Raw genomic sequence first — 22,392 nt, 5'->3', positions numbered from 1 at the left:
GTTTAAGCTTTTGGAATGATATGATATATAACTTGGAGTTTTATCTGCATTTGAAAATAGTTATATGTCATATAACTTATAAGGTTAGATTCAGATACAATTTTTATATATTTTGGTCCTAGAAAATATTTTGGGAGACTCTAAAAAATTAATGACACTGAACTCAAAATATTTAGCTTTAATTGTTTGTAAATTTTAAAGTTAGTTTTTCATTTTTTTGGCTTCAAGAGTGAAGAACTTAAAAATACAAATGTATTTACAAATAAAAAATGAGAACTGGTTATTTTTTTTTTCCTCTCAGCTATCGACCTACTACTATAAAAAAGCAAGCTATTTCATTGCTATTGTTAGCACAACCTATTTGAAAGGTTGATGTGTAACTTAGCACCAGACTCATCACAGGATAAAAAGCAGACTTTTTCCATTGGTCTTTGAAATCAAGGATCTCTATAGCTGACATTTTCCAGAAAGTTGATGTTGGAACTTTATTTTCTCTTAGAATTTATCAGTGCACAGCTATTCCATAGCACATTATTTCAGAGAGATGTGTAGGAAAAAAGCCAGTTGTGTTATTTGAAGCCAGATAGAGTGCTGTACTGTGGGATTTAGAATGTAAAGACCTGATTTTAAGGGCCTGCTGTAATACAGAGATTCATATAACCCATTAAGCGCCCTTGGTTTTGCTTCTGTTACTTTCCTTATAACATTTAGTGAGTTACTATTTGAAGAAATAAGTGTTCTGATGGGAAAATAAGTAGAGAATCTTGTGGCTGAAATCCTGGGTTTCAGTCCTGGCACCATAGTTTATTGGTTTTTCTCATGTAATAAGTCATTTTATCATCACCTGCTCCCAGGTGTCTCAGGAGAAATGGAGACCTTTGAAAGCATTACTCTTCATATTGGTATTGTAGAGTTGATGGATAAGGCTATACATATAATTTTATTTTTTTGAGGTGCACTGGGAAAAAGGACACGGTTTCAGGAAAATTATGTGGCACAACTGATTCTGGATGTCAGACGAGAAGGAGATGCCCCTTCCTGGTGTGAGTTCAGTCCAGCAGCCACCCCTCAGGAATACCTAATCAAGGTAGGTTAGTCTGTAAATGGTTTAATTCAGGTAACATTCAAGTCTAGTGATTTCAAGTGAGGGTCAAAGTAACTGAATGGGTTGAGAAGAAACTTCATTTTTCTTTTTTTTTTTCATGTATTTTTTATTATAATTAATAAAAGGGTTACATTATATTTGCCAGATAGAAGGTGCATTAATTCACATACATTGATACCCTTTCTCATGTCGTGGTCCCCATTTCCCTCCCCCCTCACCCCCACGATTTTTCATTTTTTTTTCTTTGGCTTTCTCTTCCCCCTCCTTTTTCTCCTGGTTTGAACTCAGGACTTTTTGTTTGCTGGTCATGTATGTTGAGCTGTGCTTTCAACCCCTCCTTTTTACCGCACCCAGTGCTAAGGGCTGAACTCAGGGCAGTACCTGAGCCAAGCACTTTACCACTTGAGCTATATATCTATTTCTGCCTTATTGGGTGATTAATTATAGATAAGTCTCATGGATTTTCCTACTTGGGATGGCTTCAAATCATGATCCTCAAATCTCGAATTCCTGAGTAGCTTGGGTTTCAGGTATGAGCCACCGGTGCTCAGCTTGTATTAGTTATTTGAGATAGGTTTTTGTTTTCTGCCTGGGCATATGCCTGGGCCAAGAACCACTTATTTTGGTTTCCTGTCATAATACCTGTGCACCCACTTCTTTGTGGAGAGGAGTGTCTTATAATTTTTTTCTCAGCCTGCTCTCTAAGTACTATTCTCCCAGTCTCACCTTCCTAAATAGCTTCGATTACAGGCATGAGCCACTGGTACTTGGCCATTTTGTCCTTTCTTTAGCTGTTTCAGAGGAGCTATGGAACCCTTTGTTGAAGCCTTCATTAAATATAATGTGGTTAGCTATATGTTACTGAAGAGATTAAAGGCAAACTGAATAAACTTCATTTTTTTAGATCTACCATATTTCTTTTCTTTTTTTGGTTGGGTTTTATGTTTAAATATGTTTAAAAATTAAAGTTTCGAATACCTTTTGGAATAATCTCATAAAGTGTGTTTAGGACTCTGTATTTTGAAGACTTATGTCTCTTCCACCATTTTCATTCTCTCCCCCACACTTTTTTTTTGCCCGTACGAGGGCTTGAACTCAAGACCTGAGCTCTGTCCTTGAGTTTTCTCAAGGCTAGAGCTCTTATCACTTGAGCCACAGCACCATTTCTGGCTTTTTTTCTATGTATGTGGTACCAAGGAATCGAACCCGGGTCTTCGTGCATGCTAGGCAAGCACTCTACCACTAGGCCAAAGTCCTGGCTCCCTCATTTCCCTTTTTGATTTTATAAGTGACTGTTTTCTCTATAACATTTTGTTTTTTTCTCCAAGATAAGGTTTTACTCTCTATCCAAGGTTGACCTGGAACTCACTTATGTTTCAGGCTGACCTCAAACATGTTTCTCATGCCTCTATCTCCTGAGTTGCTGGAATTGCAGGCATGTACTACCTTCTATAACGATCCTCTATTTCTTCTCTCTTTTTCTTTATTTTATTGTTAGAGTGATATATAGAGGGGTTACAGTTAAATTTATGAGGTAGGGAATACATGACTTCTTGAACATTGTTACCCCTTCCCAAGCCTCTTTCTTTTTTATGGCAGTACTGGGATTTGAATTCAGAGCCTTCTGCTTGGTAGGCAAGCATTCTACCACTTGAAGTATGTCTCTAGTCAAGCATTTTGTTGTTGTTGTTGTTTGTTTTGTTTTGTTTTTGTTGCTGCTGCTGGAGCTTAGGGGACTTTTCTGCCTGGGCTGACTTTGAACTGTTGTAGATCTTTTGTATTATCATATGTAATTTTGGAATCAGCTTGTCAGTTTGTTATCATTAGTACCAGGCTACTTATAAATATATCACAGCTGGTTACATTATATTGTTGAGACACAGAATGAGGGAGCTGACTTTTTAGATTACTGGTTTGAGGCAGAACATACTTTGAATGTGATTTTGGGTCAGCTGCTTAAGTCTTTCTTCTCTTTCTATAAGGTAAATGGTTCCCTAATACATATTTAATCAGCAGTAACCTGTTGATTCTGTGTATACATTATAGCAAGTCAAAGATAAGTTAACATTATTTCTCTTAGTAAGCTCCTGAATGAATCGAACTTAATTTTGTTCTAAATATTTTCTTTTGTACCCCACCAGAATCTGGAGCTCAATGATGATACTGTTCTGAATGAGATAAAGTTAGCAGACTGTGAGCAGTTTCAGGTCCCTGACCTATGTGCGGAGGAGCTAGCTGTTATCCTTGGAGTCTGGTAAATTAATTACTAGCTTTGCTGCTTTGAACATCTTTTATGTTGTCCTCTTGTGCTTGAAGAAATCTTTATTCAGAGAAGTCCAAAGAATTCTCAGGCAGCTTATTAAAAGGTTTGAGATTAGGGATTTGTTGTGTATTAATAATTCATTCCTTCCTTTATAAGCAAAAGTTCTTTGGTTAGCCTCAACTAAGATTTGACACGTGTGTGTGTGTGTGTGTGTGTGTGTGTGTGTGTGTAAGCATGCACGCGTGCTTGCTTACTATATTTGAACTCAGGGGCTGCTCTACTTCTGTTTTGGGTTTTGTTTTGTTTTGGTAACTAATTGGAGATAAGAGTGTCAAAGACTTTTTGCCTGTGCTAGCTTTAAACCATGACTCTTAGTCTCAACTTCCTGAATGGCTAGAATTTCAAGTATATGTGGCCATGGGATTAGATTTCCAATAAACTACTAAAGATAGGTGAGAGTGATTATTTTGACTTCTGACAGTGGTTTTTTTTTTTAATAGTATAAAACCTTATACACAGTAGAAATTGTTTTGTTTTGTTTTTTGGCTGGTCCTGAGGCTTGATCTCTGGGCCTGAACTGTGTCCCTGACCTTCTGTTAGTTAAGACTAGCACTGTACCCCCCTTGACCCACAGTGCTATTTCCAGCTTTTTCTGTGATTTAATTGGAGATAAGAGTCTCCTAGACTTTCCTGGCTGACCTGGCTTTGAACCAAACTGAAATCCTCAAAACCTCAGTGCCCTGAGTAGGATTACAGCCATGAGCCACCAGTGCCTGGCTTTTTTCTGTTTTTAAATTATTGAGGCCTACCTATTGCAGCTGAATAGATGCAAAAAAATGTGATACACACACACACACACACACACACACACAGGAATTCTACATAGACAACAGAGAAGATAAAATAATGGCATTTGCTGGGAAGTGGATGAAGCTAGGGTGAATCATGTTGAGTGAGATAAGTCAAGACCGAAGAAACAAAAGGTACATGGTATCCTTAATATGTGGATATTAGATCCAAAAAGTACAAGAGCAATGACTCAGTGTTTCGGTACCCAATGTTATGAACATGGTCTTGGAGATATAAACATAATTATGTAGACATAAAAATCTGTGATGGGCTATATACTCTATAGACATTACGTTTTATTACAAACATTAATATGTACCTATGACATACAAACCCTCAGCTTAATTTTAATTATGTTATAAAAATTTAAGTGCCAGTGATTGCAGATAGAGATTCCCTTCTTGAATACTTGTTTGTTAAACATGAAATTTGAAATATGATGTAAAAATCAGTATTAATAAATTCTTTAATAAAAAAATAATTGAGGCCTAAAGAATAATTGCAGGTGATGGATGAGTACAAAGAACTTCTGGTTTTCTGGTGGTTAGTTGGGGATAAGAGTCTCACAGACTTTCCTGTCTGGGCTGACTTTGAACCACAATTCTCAGATCTCAGCCTCCTGAGTAGCTAGGGTTACAGTTATGAGCCACTAGTTCCTATGGTGGCTCATCTAATTGATACTCCGGATGCTAGAGGCTATGGTGGGTTCATGTAATTGATGCTAATAGGACAGATGTATTAAGCAAAGTTACAGGCAGCATTTTGTACTTTTTACACAACTGCTTTGCCAAGCATATTTTTTTCTTTTTTTTGTTTGATCATTGGGCTTAAACTCTGGGTGTGGGTGCTATTCCTGAGCTCTTCAGCTCAAGGACAGTGCTCTACCACTTTGGGCCACAGCACCACTTCCCCAAGCACATTTCTCTATGTGTGTGTACTGTAGTGTTATGTCTGATCACATATATGTATATAATAGAACAGTTCCATTTAGTTTGATTTTTTTATTTCACTAACTATATCAGTAAGAATTAATTTATTTTCTTTAATCAAAGCACAAATTTCCAAAAGAGCAACCCAGTTCATAAGCTAACTGAAGAGGAGCTGCTGGCATTTACATCCGTGAGTAACATCTTCCCTTTCCATTTTTATTTTTTCTTTGTGGCTTATTTTGCCTCTGATATGTTCTTGCCTTGGATAGTTCATTTTGAAACAATGACAACCGAATAAATTGGGGAAGGGGGAAATCCTCATCAATCTATTTTCCAAGCTGCCTGTTTCTAGGGCACATTTAAGTGTGATTATTTCTCTTTGTACTTGCTTAGATTTGAAGAAAGTGACCAAATATCCCCTGCCCTGTGTTACTATTTTGCTTATAATAGTCGGTCAACTAGTTTACCACTCTTAACCTTGCTGGCTGGGTTGAAAGTGAAAGCCTGTGCATGGGGGTAGGAAGGGAGAGGAGTCAATAGAGGGCGCTGGTCAACCTTCAGCAGTGTCAGGAGGCAAATGTGACTGAGAAGAGGCTTGAGGTTTGAGAATTAGGAGCACACAGTTTCCCTCAAGGTCAATTATTTGGTCCCTTTACTGCAAAGAAAAAAAGGAGGGAATGGAGGATAAGAAAATTAAGGTGGCAGATAAAGATCATAGTTGGAGAGGAAGTTTGGTAGAATAGATGTATTTTGGTTTCAGATAAAAGAAGAGTTTTTAAAGGATAGAGAAGAACGTCCTAGAGGGAGAAGTTGGTCAGTATCTCTCCAGCCTAAAGTATCTTGATGGTCAGAAATTACGAAGAGTTTCAATGTTTTCTTCCTTTGTAATTTTTAAAATAGGGCAGAAGAAAAAAAAATGGATCTGGTAGAAAGAAAAGCTGGCTTGTTTTATACTTAAGTAGAGAATTTTCAAAATACTTTTTCCTACATATCCCTTGGAACCACCTGGTGTTAATGGGGTGATTGGCTTTTATTTTCTCACTTCTGGATTCTTAGGAATCTTGAGTGTGTCATTGTGTCATATGTGTTTCAGGAGCTCTGTGGGAGTGTCCCTGTTTATTGCTCATGTGTCTGTGGGAACTTGGAATGTGAAGTGGCAACTTGGTTTTAATTTTTTTTTTTTGTCCTTCAGTCTCTGGTACTCTGCAGCTGTGTGGAGTAGATCGTGCTTATAATCCTTGTCCTTTGGAGACTTAAGATCTGGAGGATGGCTATTTGAGCTCTGCTTGAGTGAAAAGTTTGCAAGACTTCAGCCAATAAAAATGGAAATGCTGTGGCTTGCCTGTGCTATGTAGGAAGTATAAATAGGGAGATACTGTCCAGAGCATGAGCAAAAACACACATTGTGAGACCCCCCATCTCAACCAAAGAAAATGGGTATAATGATGTGTAAAAATGGGGATTGAGGTTCAGATGTTGGCCTGGGCAAAAAGTGACAACTTGTCTTAAAAATAACCAGTATAAAAAGGACTGAAGGTGGGGCTGGGAGTTTGGCCTAGTGGTTAAAGTGCTTGCCTAGCATGCACAAAGACCTGTGTTCAATTCCTTGGTACCACATACATACAAAAAAGCTGGAAGTGGTGCTGAGGCTCAAGTGGTAGAGCTCTAGCCTTGAGAAAGTCCAAGGACAGTGCTCAGGCCCCTGAAGGTGTGATTCAGCGGTAGAACACCAGCCTAACAAGAGTACAGCCCTGAATTAAAATCCCAGTATTGCCACCATAAGTATTCTATGGCCAGTTATGGTGGCTCACACCTGTAATTCTAACTACTCAGGAGGCTGACATCTGAGGATCAAAGCCAGCCCAGGCACTAAAAGCACCTGAGACTCTTATCTCCAGTTAACCACTAGAAAACCGACGTGGGGCTTGTGGTTCAATGGGTAGGGCAGTAGCCTTGAGCTGAAGAGCTCAGGGACAGCACCCAGTACCAGAGTCCAAACCCTACAACTGACACCTGCCCCCCCCAAAATAAAAAAAAAATATGTATGCTACAGAGGCTGGAAGCACGGCCTAGTGGTAGAGTGCTTGCCTAGTATACATGAAGGGTTTGATTCCCCAGGACCATAGAAAAAGCCAGAAGTGGCACTGTGGCTCAAGTGGTAAAAGCGCTAACCTTGAGAAAGCCCAAGGACAGTACCCAGGCCCTGAGTTCAAGCCCTAGGACTGGCAAAAAAAAAATATATTCTACAATATGTATAGAGGCTGGTGTGCTGTTAGTCTTTTAGGAATGCACTGGGTTACCTGGCCCCTAGTTTGTAGGGGAACATTTGTAGTAGCCTGAATGGCTAAGGGCTAATTTGGAACTGGTGTTGAGAAGAGAGAGAGGGCAGGAACAGAATGCTACTCTGCATTGCTCATATCTGTGTTTCTGCTCTGGCAGCAGCCTAGTGGCCTCTGCCTGGGTTGTGAACCCAGAGTTGTCTTCCTTTGTTGATAGAACGGCAAGCACAATAGGCATCATGATAGCTTGCCAAAAAGCCTTTGGATAGATGGAGAACATAGATTTTGACATTCGGTGAATATTGATTGAAAACCAAAGGAATGGTTTTCTGGTCTTGAGTTTTGTTCAATTTGAATGAACTATTCTAAAATTTACTCAAATACTAGTGAAAACTTTCTTACAGAACTTTTTAAAAAATTGATTATTATTTTAGGGGTGATTTACAGAGAGGTTACATTTATGAGTCAGGTGTCATCTGTTCCTTCATTCTCTCCTACTACCTCCCTCCCATCTCAACCCACGCGTTGTATAGTTCATTTTCATCAATACCTAGAGAACTTTGGTCAGTAGATTTTGTTGTTGTCATCAGGGTTTCCATACTGAAAGATGCATGAGGTATGCTAGGAAAATGTTTTAATTCAGTAAAGCCAGAATCTTTTCCTAAGAGGAATAGCTTTACTTGTATAAGGCTGTAATTATTCTCAAGAAATTTTATCTGTGTATTTCAGGAAAACGGACCAAGTCATAGTAAAAATAAAACCCATATTGTTTTTGAGAACCATTGATGTTGTATGGGCTTGACAACTTAAAATTAGCTGTGATATCTATGTTATTCCCTTTCAGATGAGCCAAGTCAATGACATTCAGTAATGTTTTTAATTTCCTGTCATTGTTGAAAATGGGAACAATTTAGTTAATTCTTACAGGTGTTTCAGTTTTCATTGGCAAGAGTTTTGTTTAAGTGTGCATTGACACTGGCAGTTTGCCTTCTGACTGTCTGCCTTAAGCCCTAAGTTCTCTACAAATGAAGGAAGGGAAAGTCCTTTGGAAGTTTCACATTATATTGTATGTACTTTCCCTTCCTGCTATTGATTCATCTCCCTCTCCCTCTTTTTCCCTCCTTTTTCTTTGATTGATCATGGGTCTTAAACTCAAGGCCTGGGTGCTGTCTCTGAATTGTTATCTTTTTTTGGTCTTGGGGCTTGAACTCAGCCTGAGCACTGTTCCTGAGCTCTTCAGCTCAAGGCTGCGGCCCTACACCCTACCCTACCCCTTGAGCCACAGTACCACTTCCGGTTTCCTAGTGCTTAATTGGAGTCTCTGGGTCTTTAGTGACGAGGCTGGCTTTAAACCACGATCCTCAGATCTCAGCCTCTAGAGTAACTAGGATTACAGGCATGAACCACCGCTTCCAGCTTGTCTCTGAATGTTTTTGTTCAAGGCTAATTCACTACCACTTTGAGTCACAGCTCTACTTCTAGTTTATTTTTTATTTTTTTTATTTTTGGATGGTTAATTGGAGATAAGAGTCTCACGGGGACTTTCCTACCCAGGCTGGGTTTGAACCTCGATCTTTAGATATCAGTCTCCTGAGTAGCTAGGATTGCATGTGTGAGCCATCAGCACCTAACTCCTTTTTCTTTTTCTTTTCTTTCTTTTTCTTTTTCTTTTTGCCACTGCTGGGGCTTAAACTCAGGGCCTGGGCACTGTTCTTGGGCTTTCTCAAGGCTAGAGCTCTACCAGTTGAGCCACAGCACCATTTTTGGCTTTTTCTATGTACGTGGTACTGAGGAATTGAACTTGGGTCTTTGTGTATGCTAACCATTTTTTCCACATAAAACAAGAGAATATTGATTTGTTTATTAAGATAGATTGCACTGTTCTTGTGCTTCCTCAAGGGTAGCGTTCTACCCTTGAGCCACTGCACCACGTCTGGCTTTTTCTGTATATGTGGTTTGGAAGAATCAAATCCAGGTCTTTGTGCATGCAAGGCAAGCTCTCTTACCACTAGGATAAACTCCCAGCCCAAGAAACCCATATTTAAGTAGAAGAGTATTCTGGCCAAAGCTATGTTTGACCTCATCATTTTTTTTTTTTTTTTTGGGTGGGTCATGGGGCTTGAACTCGGCCTGGACTATTCTGCTCAAGGCTACCACACTTTCCTTGAGCCAAGTCCCATTTCCCATTTTCTAGAGGTTAATTGGAAATAAGTGTCTCAGGTTCTTTTGTGCCTGGGCTGGCTTTGAACCTTGATCCTCAGATTTCAGCCTCCTGAGTATCTAGGATTGCAGGCTTGGGCCATCACACCAGGCTGAGAGACTCTTATCTCTAATTAAGAAAAGTGGGACTGTGGCTCAAGGAGTAGGGTGGTAGTCTTGAGCTGAAGAGCTCAAGGACAACACCCAGGCCCAGAGTTCAAGCCCCACAACTGACAAAAATAAAAATAAAAAAAAATAAAGGATGCGATTGCAAAGATGGACTAAAAATTTCTGTTAGTTATTAAAATTATCATTTGGAAAAGAAAATGTATCTCCCAAAGTGACAGTGGGACAATTCCAGAAATTTCATGTCTAAGGGAAATATTTGCATCTGTGTCATGTGAACATGTTTATGAACATTTAATAATCATGCATTGTTTATGATGACAAGAATCTGAAATTGAGCCTTATTGAACATAGATGAGTAAGTTGTGACTTTCCATCGTGGTAATGAAATATGCACTGGAAAGTGAAAGTAGGTCAACTAGCTGTAAGCACTAGTGCAGAATTTATTAAGATCATTTACCTGTTATTTGATCTCTTTCACCATTTTAAAGAATAGGCACCACTGCTTTCACTGTGAGCATTTTGAAGAGTTTCTCAGTGCCTTCATTCATCAAGTCTATAAGCAGAGTCAGTAATGGTTGAGAGTATTAATGGAATGAAAAGTCCCACTAAGGTGGAACTTGCAATCCATCCCCCCTGAGAAATATATAGGACTTAAATTAAAGATGGTTGACACACTTTAATATTAAGGAGTGTTCTGCAAACTCACGGCTTTGTGCTTCCAGCATTGGCCATCATTGAAATGAACACTCATAGGACTTTTGCCTTTATGGATTAGTAGTGGATTAATGATATTATGAATTAGTGGTGTAAATTTTAAATAGGTCTACTTTCATCCTGTGTGAAAGGTAAACCCATCATTGCCCATGAGCAATGTAGAAATCCTTTCTCCATTGAGACAGTAAAATGACCCATAAATTGGTTTCTGTCTCCCGGGATTTCTAGGTAAAAATTTGCATAGTAGAGAAAATAGCTTTAAAAGTATTTTAATAGCAGGAGATTCAAGCTGGCCTTCTACTAGATAATATTGCAAAAGTAAAGGTAGAAAATATGAGACTTGCCTTTGTGGAATTTTTAATTTAGCTCAGATCAGATAAATTTGTAAGTCTAATTACCAATACCAGGTACCTTGAACCAAGAACTGATAACACAGATAAATAAATCCCCTCAATGCTAAGAAAGGAAGAAACTATTTAAACCAAGCAGTCAAAGAAGCTTTGTTCTCTAGGGGAAGCTTTGATGTAGACCTTGAGAGACAGATGGGTTCTGATGGAGCTGTACAGCTGGAACAGAGGCAAGGGGATGATGGGTGAGCAAAGATTTGTTTTGGGCAGAAGTGAAACTTACAGTATGAGCCCTGTGAGTGCAGGGACCTTGTCTGCTCCACTTGCTTCTCTGTTGTTAGGGCCTACTGCACACTGCCTTAAAATAAGCATTCAAGTGAATGAATGAATGAACTGCATTCCTTTGATTTTGCATAATCTGTGCTTTCACCTTTCTTCCACATCTCCAAGGTTCTTCCTCTAGTCCTACCTTCTAATCTCCCTCCCTTCCTCACCTCCCACCCCCAATTTTAATATGTTTCTACAATGTAATCATGTATTAATTTTTTCATTTAAACACAATTTCATTTGGAAAAAAGTTGCAAAATAATATAAAGTTGTTGTTTTTAGATTTAGGAGACTAAGTCTTAGCACTAGCTTTTTTTGTTGTTGAAGGCATGGCCTTGAGCAAGTGCTCTACCCTTTTGGTACTGCACTTTTCTCTGAGTTGAGAGGGGATTGTGCAGAATAGGGGTTAGAAGTTCAACTGCTGTTGGTGGCCAGGAAGGTAACAGAAATGAGGGGGTGAGTTGGGCTTGTTACTGAAAGGAGTTGCAGAGACTTTGATATAGTTTGTACTCCACTGTAGGACTTCTTGCTAGTTTTAATGGGAATGTGGAGTTATTACTAAAACGAAATCAAAGGTTTGTGTTATTTGTGTTATTTTAGTCTACTAGTTCTTTTTTTTTTTTTTTTTTTTTTTTTTTTGCTGGTGCTGGGGCTTGAACTCTATAGGCCTGGGCACTGTCCCTAAGCTCCTTTTACACAAGGATAGCGATCTACCTCTTGAGCCATAGCACCACTTCTCGCTTTTCCTGTGATAAATTGAAGATAAGGGTCTCACGGACTTTCTTGCTCAGGCTGGCTTTGAAGTGTGATCTTTAGATCTCAGCCTCCTTAGCAGCTAGGACCAGTACCTACAGCGCTTGGCTCTATTAGTTCTTAAATTTGACTGCTTTTGCCAATCACCTGGGGAGTATTTTTAAAAGCATGCTTTTGGAGATCGCCTTAATTTTTTTTTTGTCAGTCCTTGGCTTGAGCTCAGGGCCTGAGTACTGTCCTTTGATTTACTCAAGGCTAGAGCTCTGCCACTTCAGCCTTAGAACCATTTCCGGCTTTTTTTCTATGTGTGTGGTACCAAAAAGAATTGATCCCAGGTCTTCGTGCATGCTAGGCAAACACTCTACCAGTAGACCAAACTCCCAGCTGAGATTGCATTAATTTTAATGTGCCAAAAGCTTCCCTGCTACTTCTAATGAGCAGCTAAGTATTGGACAATTAATCAATTCTGGGACTTTTCCTGGGTTTTAGAGGCAAGCATATGCTTGCTTTGTAGCAGACAAGAGTGATCCAGGAAAGCTGCAACTTTCAGCCAGACAAGTCTTCCTTTTTCTTTGCAGTGAGCTTTAATGGCCATTATTGCTGGAGTGACTACTCAGGAACTTGTGTTCATTATTCTAAGAAGTTCTTACTGATCACATTCTAGTCCAACCCCAACTTGCACTTTTATTTCTACTACTTGTGGACATATTCAGTAGTTGCTACCATGCTCTCTGATTGATGGCTTTCTCTGGGGTTATCTTTCAGGGTATACATATTCAATTCCATTGTAATTCAGTCTTTCTCAAGATGCCTCTTCAGGAAAGAATTTTATGTAAAATCAGACTTCCTACCTACTCTTCACAGTGGCCAGAAGGCAATCTCATATATTTTGAAATGGTATACTCTAATAAAAATGGAAAGAAGAGCTTTTGTCTTTGCTGGCTTAAATTGTCAAGTTTGATGCCAGGCTCTGGTGCCTCATGCCTGTAATCCTAACTAGTCATGAGGCTGAGATCTGAGAATCTTAGTTCTAAGCCAGTATAGGCAGGAAAGTCCATGTGACTCTTACCTCCAATCAACCATTTAGAAATAGTCAGAAGCTCTGTGGTTCAAGTGATAGAGCAGTAGCTTTGAGCCAAAAGAAGCCTAGGGACAGTGCCCAGGCTCTGAGTTCAAGTCCTAGGACCGGCAAAGAAAAAAAAAGTCAAGTTTGAATTTAGCTGTCCTGAGATTTTTTAAATAACTTTGTCCTATTCACAATGGGTTCACCAATATACCCCTTTTTTCTTTGTCTCTGTCTTTTCATCAGTGTTTGCTTTCACAACCAAAGTTCTGGGCCATTCAGACATCAGCCTTGATCCTCCGGACAAAACTCGAGCGAGGAAGCACACGTCGAGTGGAGCGGGCAATGAGGCAGACACAGGTAGGACGGGACGTGTTTTGTTTTACTCTCATCTCTCTATGTGCTGATATTGAGAATTTGACTTGGCCCTAAATTAAGCTATAGCCGTGTGACCTCACTGTTTAACCTCTGTGTGCCTCATTTGTATACCTATGAAATAGTAATATTAATAGCACTTACAGGCTAATGGAAAGGTTTATAAAAGACAGTATAAATAAATATTCATTTATAAAAGATGTGTAGTCCCACAGTTATGTAAGGAAATTAAATTCATCTGACTATAAAAATATTCACTGATGGGCCGGGAGTTTGGCCTAGTGGTAGAGTGCTTGCCTAGCATGCACTAAGACCTGGGTTCGATTCCTCGGTACCACATACATAGAAAAAAGCCGGAAATGGTGCTGAGGCTCATGTGGTAGAGCTCTAGCCTTGAGAAAGTCCAAATACAGTGCTCAGGCCCTGAGCTCAAGCCCAGGACTGGCAAAAAAAAAAAAAAAAAATTCACTGATGAACTAATCACATGTAAAATGTGTATATTTTTACACATAACTTTCTTTTTTCTTTTTTTTCATTTTTGGCCAGTCCTGGGCTTGAGCTCAGGGCTTGAGCCACCGTCCTTTGGTTTTCTTAAGGCTAGAGCTCTACCACTTGAGCTACAGCACCACTTCTGGCTTTTTTTTTTCTATGTATGTGGTACCAAGGAATCAAACCCAGTCTTTGTGTATGCTAGACAAGTACTCTACCTCTAGGTCAAACTCCTGGCCCCTCTCTTTTTATTAGTAATGTTACTTTCTGTCCCATCAGTTGTCTGTAGTCCTTTTCAAACATTGTCTGATACATGTTTACTAAAGTAAGAAAAATTGGAAATCTTTCAAAAGATGTAGGATTTCATAGTCAGTGTCTCAATCTGTTTGTGTTTGTTTTCTCACTGTGCTGAAGACTGAGAAGTCCAAGTTCCAGGCACTGGGCTTTTTCTCATAGATGGTGCTGTCTACCTCCCCATAAATGGTGGAAGAGGTGAACCTCATTCTCCTAAGCCCCTTAATAAGGATCCTAATTCCCATTCATGAGAACTCCACTCGTGACTTAATCATCTCCAAAAGCTTAGTACGTTCATATTGGCCATTAATTTCATATGAATTTTGGGAAAAGCCTTCAGATTGTAACAGTCAATGGAAATCGTAGCCACTCAGGCCCTTGTACTTGCTCAGCTTGTGTGCTGGTTAACTTAGGTCTTCCTAGGTCATGAAGGTATGTTTTACTTCCTTTTTTTTTTTTTTTTTTTTTGCCAATCATGGGGACTAAATTTAAGGCCTGAGCACTGTCCTTGGGCTTTCTCAAGGCTAGAGATCTACCACTTGAGCCATGGCACCACTTTCAGGTTTTTTCTATTAATATGGTACCGAGGAATTGGACCCTGGTCTTTGTGCATCATAGACAAGCACTCTTACCACTAGGCCAAACTCCCGGCCCGGTATGTTTTACTTCTATATCATCTAATGATACTGGATCAATAGTGGTAACTGGTCTTCTGCAAGTACCACAAATTCAAGGTGTGAGAGCTTTCGTAGTCAGGAGAAGAACCACAGAGAGTAGGGAGATAGCAAGGAATGATTGCTTAATGTGAAAGTACGCCTTGAAAGGCTTGTGCTTCATAAAGAACTGACTGACTTGGGTTTCTGGTTTTTATTATCCTAACTGGCTTAAAATTGGGGCACGTGTGTGTGTGTGTTTGTGTGTGTGTGTGAGTGTGTCAATCCTGAGGCTGAAATCAGGGAGTGGGCACCATCCCTGGGCTTTTTGTACTCAAGGATGATACCATAGTAGAGCCATAGTTCTACTTCTGTTTTTTTTTTTTAATTCATGAGATATTTATTAAAATAGCACATTTAGGGAAAAAAATCAATACAATGTATACATCATTACTGAAAACTGTATACCATCATACAAAAAAGGATTTTATTTTGGGCGACTGAGTTCTAATTTATAGTTTAGTAGAGTTCTAATTTATAGTTTAGTGGAGATTAGATTAGAGTTTTACATCAGGCCGGGCACCAGTGGCTCATGCCTGTAATCCTAGCTACTCAGGATGCTTACATCTGAGGATTGCGGTTCAAAGCCAGCCTGAGCACATAATTGTGTGAGACTCTTATCTCCAATTAGCCACCAGAAAACTGGAAGTGGCTCAGTGTGGTAGAGCACTAGCTTTGAGCTGAAGAACTCAGAAACAGTGCCCAGGCCCAGAGTTCAAGCTCCACAACCAAAAAAAAAAAAAAAAAAAGAATCACTGACTTTCCTGTCCCTGCTGGCTTCAAGCCATGATCCTCAGGGCTCAGCCTCCTGAGTAGCTAGGATCATAGGTGTGAGCTACTGGCAACTGGTGGGATTTTTTTTTTTTTATGGCCCTCCCCAAATGGCATGATGACTGCCCAGATATGGGAATCTATATGCCTGTACTTTGGGGAAGGTAAATGTAGGCTTGTGTGTTTAATCCTTATTTCTATTCCCAATCTAGTAGTACCAGTAGAAGTCATTACATCTCTTGAGGTACATACTTGGCCTTGATTTGGGAAGTACTCTTGCTAAGGAGAATATAAGCACCATTATCATAAGATTCAGGATGAGGGACCATTAGGGGATTATGATTCTGCTTCTGTGAAAGGGAAATAGATACTTGTAGCTAAAGGCATTCCTCATTTTGGCTCTGGTCTACTTCTCTGCTTATACCCAGATTCTATTGGGAACTGGGCTAGAAAGTCCTTTCATATTACATTCTGGGAAGAATTGGTTTACATTTTATCCATGTCCTGTCACTTTGTGGCAGGCTGAAGTTAAACAGACTAATTTAGTGGAGATAGTAGCTTTCAAATAGCCTAACATTCAAGATAGCATAGCAATTAGGCTGTGCCATGGTTATTGTTGGCTGTTGTTAGCCAGATATAAGTGAAAATTAGGAGAAAAAAGCTCAATAGAAATATTTAGAAGTTATCTTGCCAGAAAAGTAAGTTGTAGACAAGTGAAGTGTATAACTGTTAAAGAATTACTGTTATTAAAAAGAAACTAAGCACTTAGCACTGGAACAGAAAAGGAGATGCCCTGAGATCATCTTGGGAATTGTCTAAAGACTGCCACCATAAACTTTCTTGAGAAGAAAGTGCTATTAGGGTGCTCTGCACACAGCTGTTTGAGAAGAATTTTTCTGATTCAGCTGCCTAGATATTAAGGCTGATTTAGAGTCCAAGGGGCCCAGCTTCTGCTCAAGCAGACTTTGGTGCTGGCCTTCAGGCAGGCAGGATACAGGATCATAGGTCTTCTATTCAGATTTCAGAGGAAAGCCTTGAAGCCAGGCCGTATGTAAGAGGGTGATTGTTTTAATTTAGGTAAGTTGTGGAGTTAAACAGTAGTAAAACTCATAATTCTGTTTATATTTCTATTTAAATATAAATACCTTAAGAAAAAGATGTTTTATTATCATTTTTAAAATATGGACAGAAAACTAAATAACTTGAACAGTTATACAAAACAGTTTAACATCTTCTCTTAAATTTTTGCCAAAGCCTTAGCTTTCTTTTTTTTTTTGCCAGTCCTGGGTTTGAGCTCAGGGCCTGAGCACTGTCCTTGGACTTTCTCAAGGCTAGAGCTCTACCACTTGAGCCTCAGCACCACTTCTGGCTTTTTCTACATATGTGGTACCAAGGAATCGAACCCGGGTCTTCGTGCATGCTAGGCAAGCACTTTAACCAGTAGGCCAGACTCCAGGCCCAGCCTTAGCTTTCTTAATTAGTACAAATGGTACTAGAACAAATTCGCTTGTTAATGAAGAAAATACTGATCTAGAAATGATTTTCTTTGTATTAATCTCTTCCATTAACTTTTTTTTTTTGACCAATCCTGGGGCTTAAACTCGGGGCCGGGGCACTGTCCCTGACTTCTTTTGGTCAAGGCCAACATTCTACTACTTCAGCCACAGAGCTACTTCTGGCCTTTTCTGTTTAAGTGGTACTGAGGAGTTGAATCCAGGGCTTCATGCATGCTAGGCACTTGGCCACTAAGCCACATTCCCAATTCCTCTTGTATTAACATTTACATGTAATGTAGCTAGTCAGAATGTATTTTTCTTTTGTTGTGGCAAGTTAAAATAAAAAGTACAAAAGCAAATCTTTTTATATACAGTGTTTCAGTTTGAAACATGCATCAGCATGAATTTTGAAGATGTCTTATATTTTAAAAAATGCAATTTGTCAGGTGCTAGTGGCTCACGCCTATAATCCTAGCTACTCAAGAAATTGAGATCTGAGAATAGGTGTTTGAAGACAGACCAGGTAAGAAAGTCATGCCAGACAATTAACCTCCAAAAATGTTGGAAGTGGAGGTGTGAATCTCATGTGATAGAGTGCCAGCCCTGAGTGAAAAAGCTAAGAGAGAGCACACAGGCTCTGAGTTCAGGTCCCAGTATCATATATGTACACACAAAAATGTACTTTGTGTGGCAAAAGATGGACTTGAAAAAGAATCAAATCACTACATTTGAGCTTTTCACCCTTTCTTTGCTGTTCCTTATCCTGTTATCTGCAGGCTATGTCATCAGAATGTTGTTTTACTTTCTACCTGAAGGACAAAGTTAAGTGGTTCTTTCTCCCTATGTAGTTTGGTATTTGTGAAAAAACATTGTTAATGCTTTAATCCAGGAATTTTGGAAGTTAGCCAAGTCATGTGATGGTATAAATGAAAATTTATCGCATTTTTTTTGTCACAGTTGGCCATTTAGCTCATAGTCTAAACTTTTGCCAATTTCGTTGATTCAGAGTTTGATACTGCTGTGTTTGTTGAAACCACTCCATCCCTGAAGAATAACAAAAATGATTTTAAATCACATTTAAATTTATATAAAAGTGTTTAACATAAGCCATAAAAAATTGTTTTAATTTCCATAAAAATCTCTTCCCTTCTGGCATTGTATAGAATGAGTAATTGTTAAACCTGGACAAAATTGGCTTGCAGAGTCCCTTAGGGACAAGATTAATCTTCTTCTGTTCTTGCTGAAGAAATGCAGGTGTGGTGGTCAGGTGACTTGCCCAATTTGGTCAGTTATCAACAGTCTGAGCTATAACTTACAATTATAGGCAGTTACTTTGAAGGCTCAAGTAGCAGGTCCTAAATCGTGGCAGATTTGGAAAGGATTTTTAAGTGAGACATGTCAAACTTAAAAAGAAAATGTTATATCATACCTAAAGGTAATAATAAAATCAACATAAGAAGGAATAGGACTGGAGGGTAATCCATTAAAAGCATGTTCTCTTATGAGGTCATTTTCAGCTTCTCTTCTCTTCTCTTCTCTTGTCCCTAGTCCCTTCTTTCTCCTTCTTTCTTTGATAGTGCTTGGGTACTAGGCCTATACTCACCAGCCAGGTACTCACTTGAACAATATTCTTTACTTTTTTTTTTTTTTTAAACTTAGGACCTTGCAGATATGCCTGGGTAGGATGGGGAACCTCCTGTTTATTCTAGGATGCTGGGGTGTATGCTGTCTTACCCACCTTTCTTTTCAGTTAAGATGAAAGTCTCTTTAATTGTTTTCAGAGGCAAGCCTCAAGCAGCAATTCTGGTAACTAGCTCAGATAGATTTTTTTTTTTAACCAGTCCTGGGGTTTGTACTCTGGGCCTGAACTTGTCCTTGGTCTTTCTCAAGCCTAGAGCTCTATCACTTGAGCCACAGCATACTTCTGGCTTTTTTCTACATATGTGGTACTGTGGAATCGAACCCAGGTCTTTGTACATGCTAGGCAAGCATTCTACCACTAGGCCAAACACCCGGCCACTCAGAGTTTTGTTTTTTTTTTGTTTTTTTTTTTTTTTGTGAAAGGTATTTGTTTAAAGGGAGAAGGATTGGGGCTAGGGTTGTAGCTCAGTACAGAGCTTGTGTAGCATGTAGAAGGATTCCTAGCATCACACACACACACACACACACACACACACACACATACACACACACACACACACGCGCACACACACACACACGCACACACACAAAAGCAAAGAAAAAGAAAGTACTTATTTTGACTTTGACTTACCATGACAGAGATTCAGCTCCATGGTTAACTGGTTCCATTGTTTCTGGGACTTGTGGCTTGTGGTGAGGTATAGCATCAAGGCAGAAGGGCATGATGGGGACAGCCATGATGCCAGGTAGCAGGAGGTGAAGGCTGAGAGGTGCCTTCCCTGTGGTCCCAGCAGTCTATTCAAAATTTGAATCCATCTGTGAATTTAACCATCAATTAGATAAGGACCCTTAAAAATGAAACTACCTCCGCAAACGGCTTCACAGATACACTGAGACAAGCTTTCCTAATCTGCCAGGTGTCTCTCAAGCCATTGAAGTTAACAGTCATACTGGCCATAGGAAACAAATTGAATACTGTACCTGGGAGCTCTAGCTGTGATCTGGTCTCAGGAGATCAAACTACAACCAGGTCTTTTTGTTCTCCCCTTTTTTTTTTTTTCTTACCTTCAGTCTTCAGCCTGCAAGCAGGAAGATCTCAAGTTCAAGGGCTGCCTGGGTAAAGTTTGTGAGACCTTATCTTATGAACATCAACAACAGCAACAAAATCCAAACAAATGAAATGGGCTGGGGTTATAGTTCAAGTGTTAGAATGCTTGCCAGCAATTGAGGACTCTGTATTTAATCCCGGAACTGCAAGGAGAAAGAAAGAAAAGAAAGGAGGAGGAGGAGGAGGAAAGGAAAGAGGAAGTGGGGAGTGCCAGGGCCAGCCGGCAGCGAACCAGAATTCCTGAAATAGGGGGCAGGGACTAGGAAAAAGTAGAAAAGAGACCAACAGATGAGGTTCTGGAGGACCACAGCCCAAGTCAGCAGCCCAAGAAGGCTGTGCGCTAAGACTGTCCACCCGTTTATTTTTAGATTCAGTCTCATATACTTTCTTGAAACCAGGGAACTTCCAGGGGTTACATTAACACCAAATGGTAATCAGGTCTCAGATCAATTAAGCAGAAGGTGATAAAGCAGTAACACATTTGTACCAAATGCAAATCAAGTCTCAACAGAAGGATAAAGCAATAACTCAATAAAGTCAGGAAGCTCACAATACTGACAGTATAGCTCAAAATTTATAGGCATGGCATTACACATGACAGCTTACTTCTTTGTGGTTATCTTATTTAGTGATGCAGATTCAAGGGACAGTCTGACTCCACACTCTGGCTCCCAACAGGGGAGAAAGAAGGGAAGAAGGAAGAGGAAAAGAAGGCAGGAAGGAAAGTAGGCAGCAGGAAAGGGAGGAGGGAAGGGAATGGAAAGGAAGGGAGCAGCAAGGGTTAAATGGCTCATTTGATGTCAATTAAAGGGAGGGAAGGGAAGGGGCAAGGGAGAGGAAAGAGGAAGGGAGAAGAAGGAATCACCAGGGTTGAGAGGCTCATTTGAATTCAGTTTTGGTGTGTTGTACAGTAGGTTAACTATAACTTGTGTGTATTCTTTTTTTTTTTTTTTGCCAGTCCTGGGCTTGAGCTCAGGGCTTGAGCACTGTCCTTGGACTTTCTCAAGGCTAGCACTCTACCACTTGAGCCTCAGCACCACTTCCGGCTTTTTTTATATGTATGTAGTACTTAGGAATCAAACTTGGTCTTTGTGCATGCTAGGCAAGCACTCTACCACTAGGCCAAACTCCTGGCCCCCAACTTGTGCATATTCTAATGGTGTTTGGGAAGATTGTGTACCCTGGTTTGAACTTCATAGAACATACACATGTATTGAACCTACAAAACTCCATAAATGTGTAATTTTTTTTTTCTTGGTCCTAGTACCAGGGTTATCACTTGGGGTCTTGGGCACTGTTCCTGAGCTCTTTTGGCTCCAGGCTAGCTAGCACTTTACCTACCACAGCTCTACTGCTGACTTTCTATGGCTAAAATTGGAGATAAGAATCTCTTGGACTTTTCCTGCTTGGGCTGGTTTTGAACTGTGATCCATACATTTCTGCCTCCTGAGTAGGTAGGAGTATAGGCATGAGCCCAGTTCTGATTTCTTCTTTTTTGTTGTTGTTGGTTGTGAGGCTTGATCTTAGGACCTGGGCACTCTTTCTACTCAAGGCTAGTGCTCTACCACTTTACTTCTGGTTTTTGAATAGTTAATTGGAGATAAAGATCTCATAGGCTGGCTTCTGTCCCATCTGACTCTGAACCACGATTCTCAGATCTCAGCTTCCTGAGTAGCTAGAATTACAGGCGGGAGTGCCTGGTTCTGATTGCATTTTTAATACCTTAATTTATTTTTTAAAGGAGGCCCGTCATTGTACCTGTAACCCCAAAACTCAGGAGGATGAGGCAGGAGGAACATGATAAAGCCCAGGCTAGGATACTTTTTCAAAACAAGATTGTCTCAAAAACAAACAAACAAACTCAACATAAACCAACCAATCTAAGCAATACATCCACTATCTATATACTCACGACCACCTTTTTATTTCATGCTTGTGAGTATTACAACTCATGCATGAAAACTAATGTCCTACACAGTTATTTATGTAATAGTTCTAGTATAAATAAGCTTTATTGATAAAGAAAATTGCTATCAGCGGAAGACTTAGCATTGTGGGGAAAGGAGCTGGGGAACAGCATGCAGGAAGACATGGGGGGAAGCTTTGTGAGAATTGGAATAGTCGCTTTCGTTCTAGGAGGGAGGTTGGGAAATGGAATGCACACAATATCCGGGCATGGTTTTGCACAGGAAAAGAACCTATGAATGAATCAGTGAACTTGGCTCCTGATAAGCCCGCTCTGTTGGCTGGAGCTTTGGAATTAGAATTGCCAGGATAGGAACTTCAGATTAACAACCAGTTTGTTAGAGAAGTGGATAGTATGAAGTTACAGAAAGGTGGAAAAATAGATTAAAAGTAAGTTAAATAAAAGTTAAGAGTGAAGTAATTTTTTAATGCGATGGAGTAAAATGTACTTCTAAAAGCCTTAACAATAACTTTATCCTGACTCAGGGATTCCTTCTGTTTTCACTTTTTTTTTGGTGGGGGGGGGTTTATAAGAATTTGTTGATAACACCATTATTGGAAAATGCAAGTTTAGTGTGAAAGT

General features: G+C 39.7%; 1 protein-coding gene across 2 annotated transcripts in view; it reads left to right on the top strand.

The window, feature by feature from the left end:
- Ttc27 (tetratricopeptide repeat domain 27) overlaps nucleotides 1–22,392 on the top strand; it is a 132,462-nt gene that overhangs the window by 23,027 nt on the left and 87,043 nt on the right. For both annotated transcript variants that reach the window (XM_090337187.1, XM_090337189.1), the window contains exons 7-10: nucleotides 954–1,087; nucleotides 3,247–3,359; nucleotides 5,270–5,336; nucleotides 13,204–13,317. In XM_090337187.1, the coding sequence (XP_090193313.1) occupies nucleotides 954–1,087; nucleotides 3,247–3,359; nucleotides 5,270–5,336; nucleotides 13,204–13,317 (428 nt within the window). The remainder of the gene's footprint in view (nucleotides 1–953; nucleotides 1,088–3,246; nucleotides 3,360–5,269; nucleotides 5,337–13,203; nucleotides 13,318–22,392) is intronic.

The sequence above is a fragment of the Megascapheus bottae genome, chromosome 7 (genome assembly GCF_031878675.1).
Source record: "Megascapheus bottae isolate mThoBot1 chromosome 7, mThoBot2.hap1, whole genome shotgun sequence".
Lineage (NCBI taxonomy): Eukaryota > Metazoa > Chordata > Mammalia > Rodentia > Geomyidae > Megascapheus > Megascapheus bottae.
Note: the sequence above shows the minus strand (reverse complement) of the source record. Positions and strands in the feature narration are given on the sequence as shown.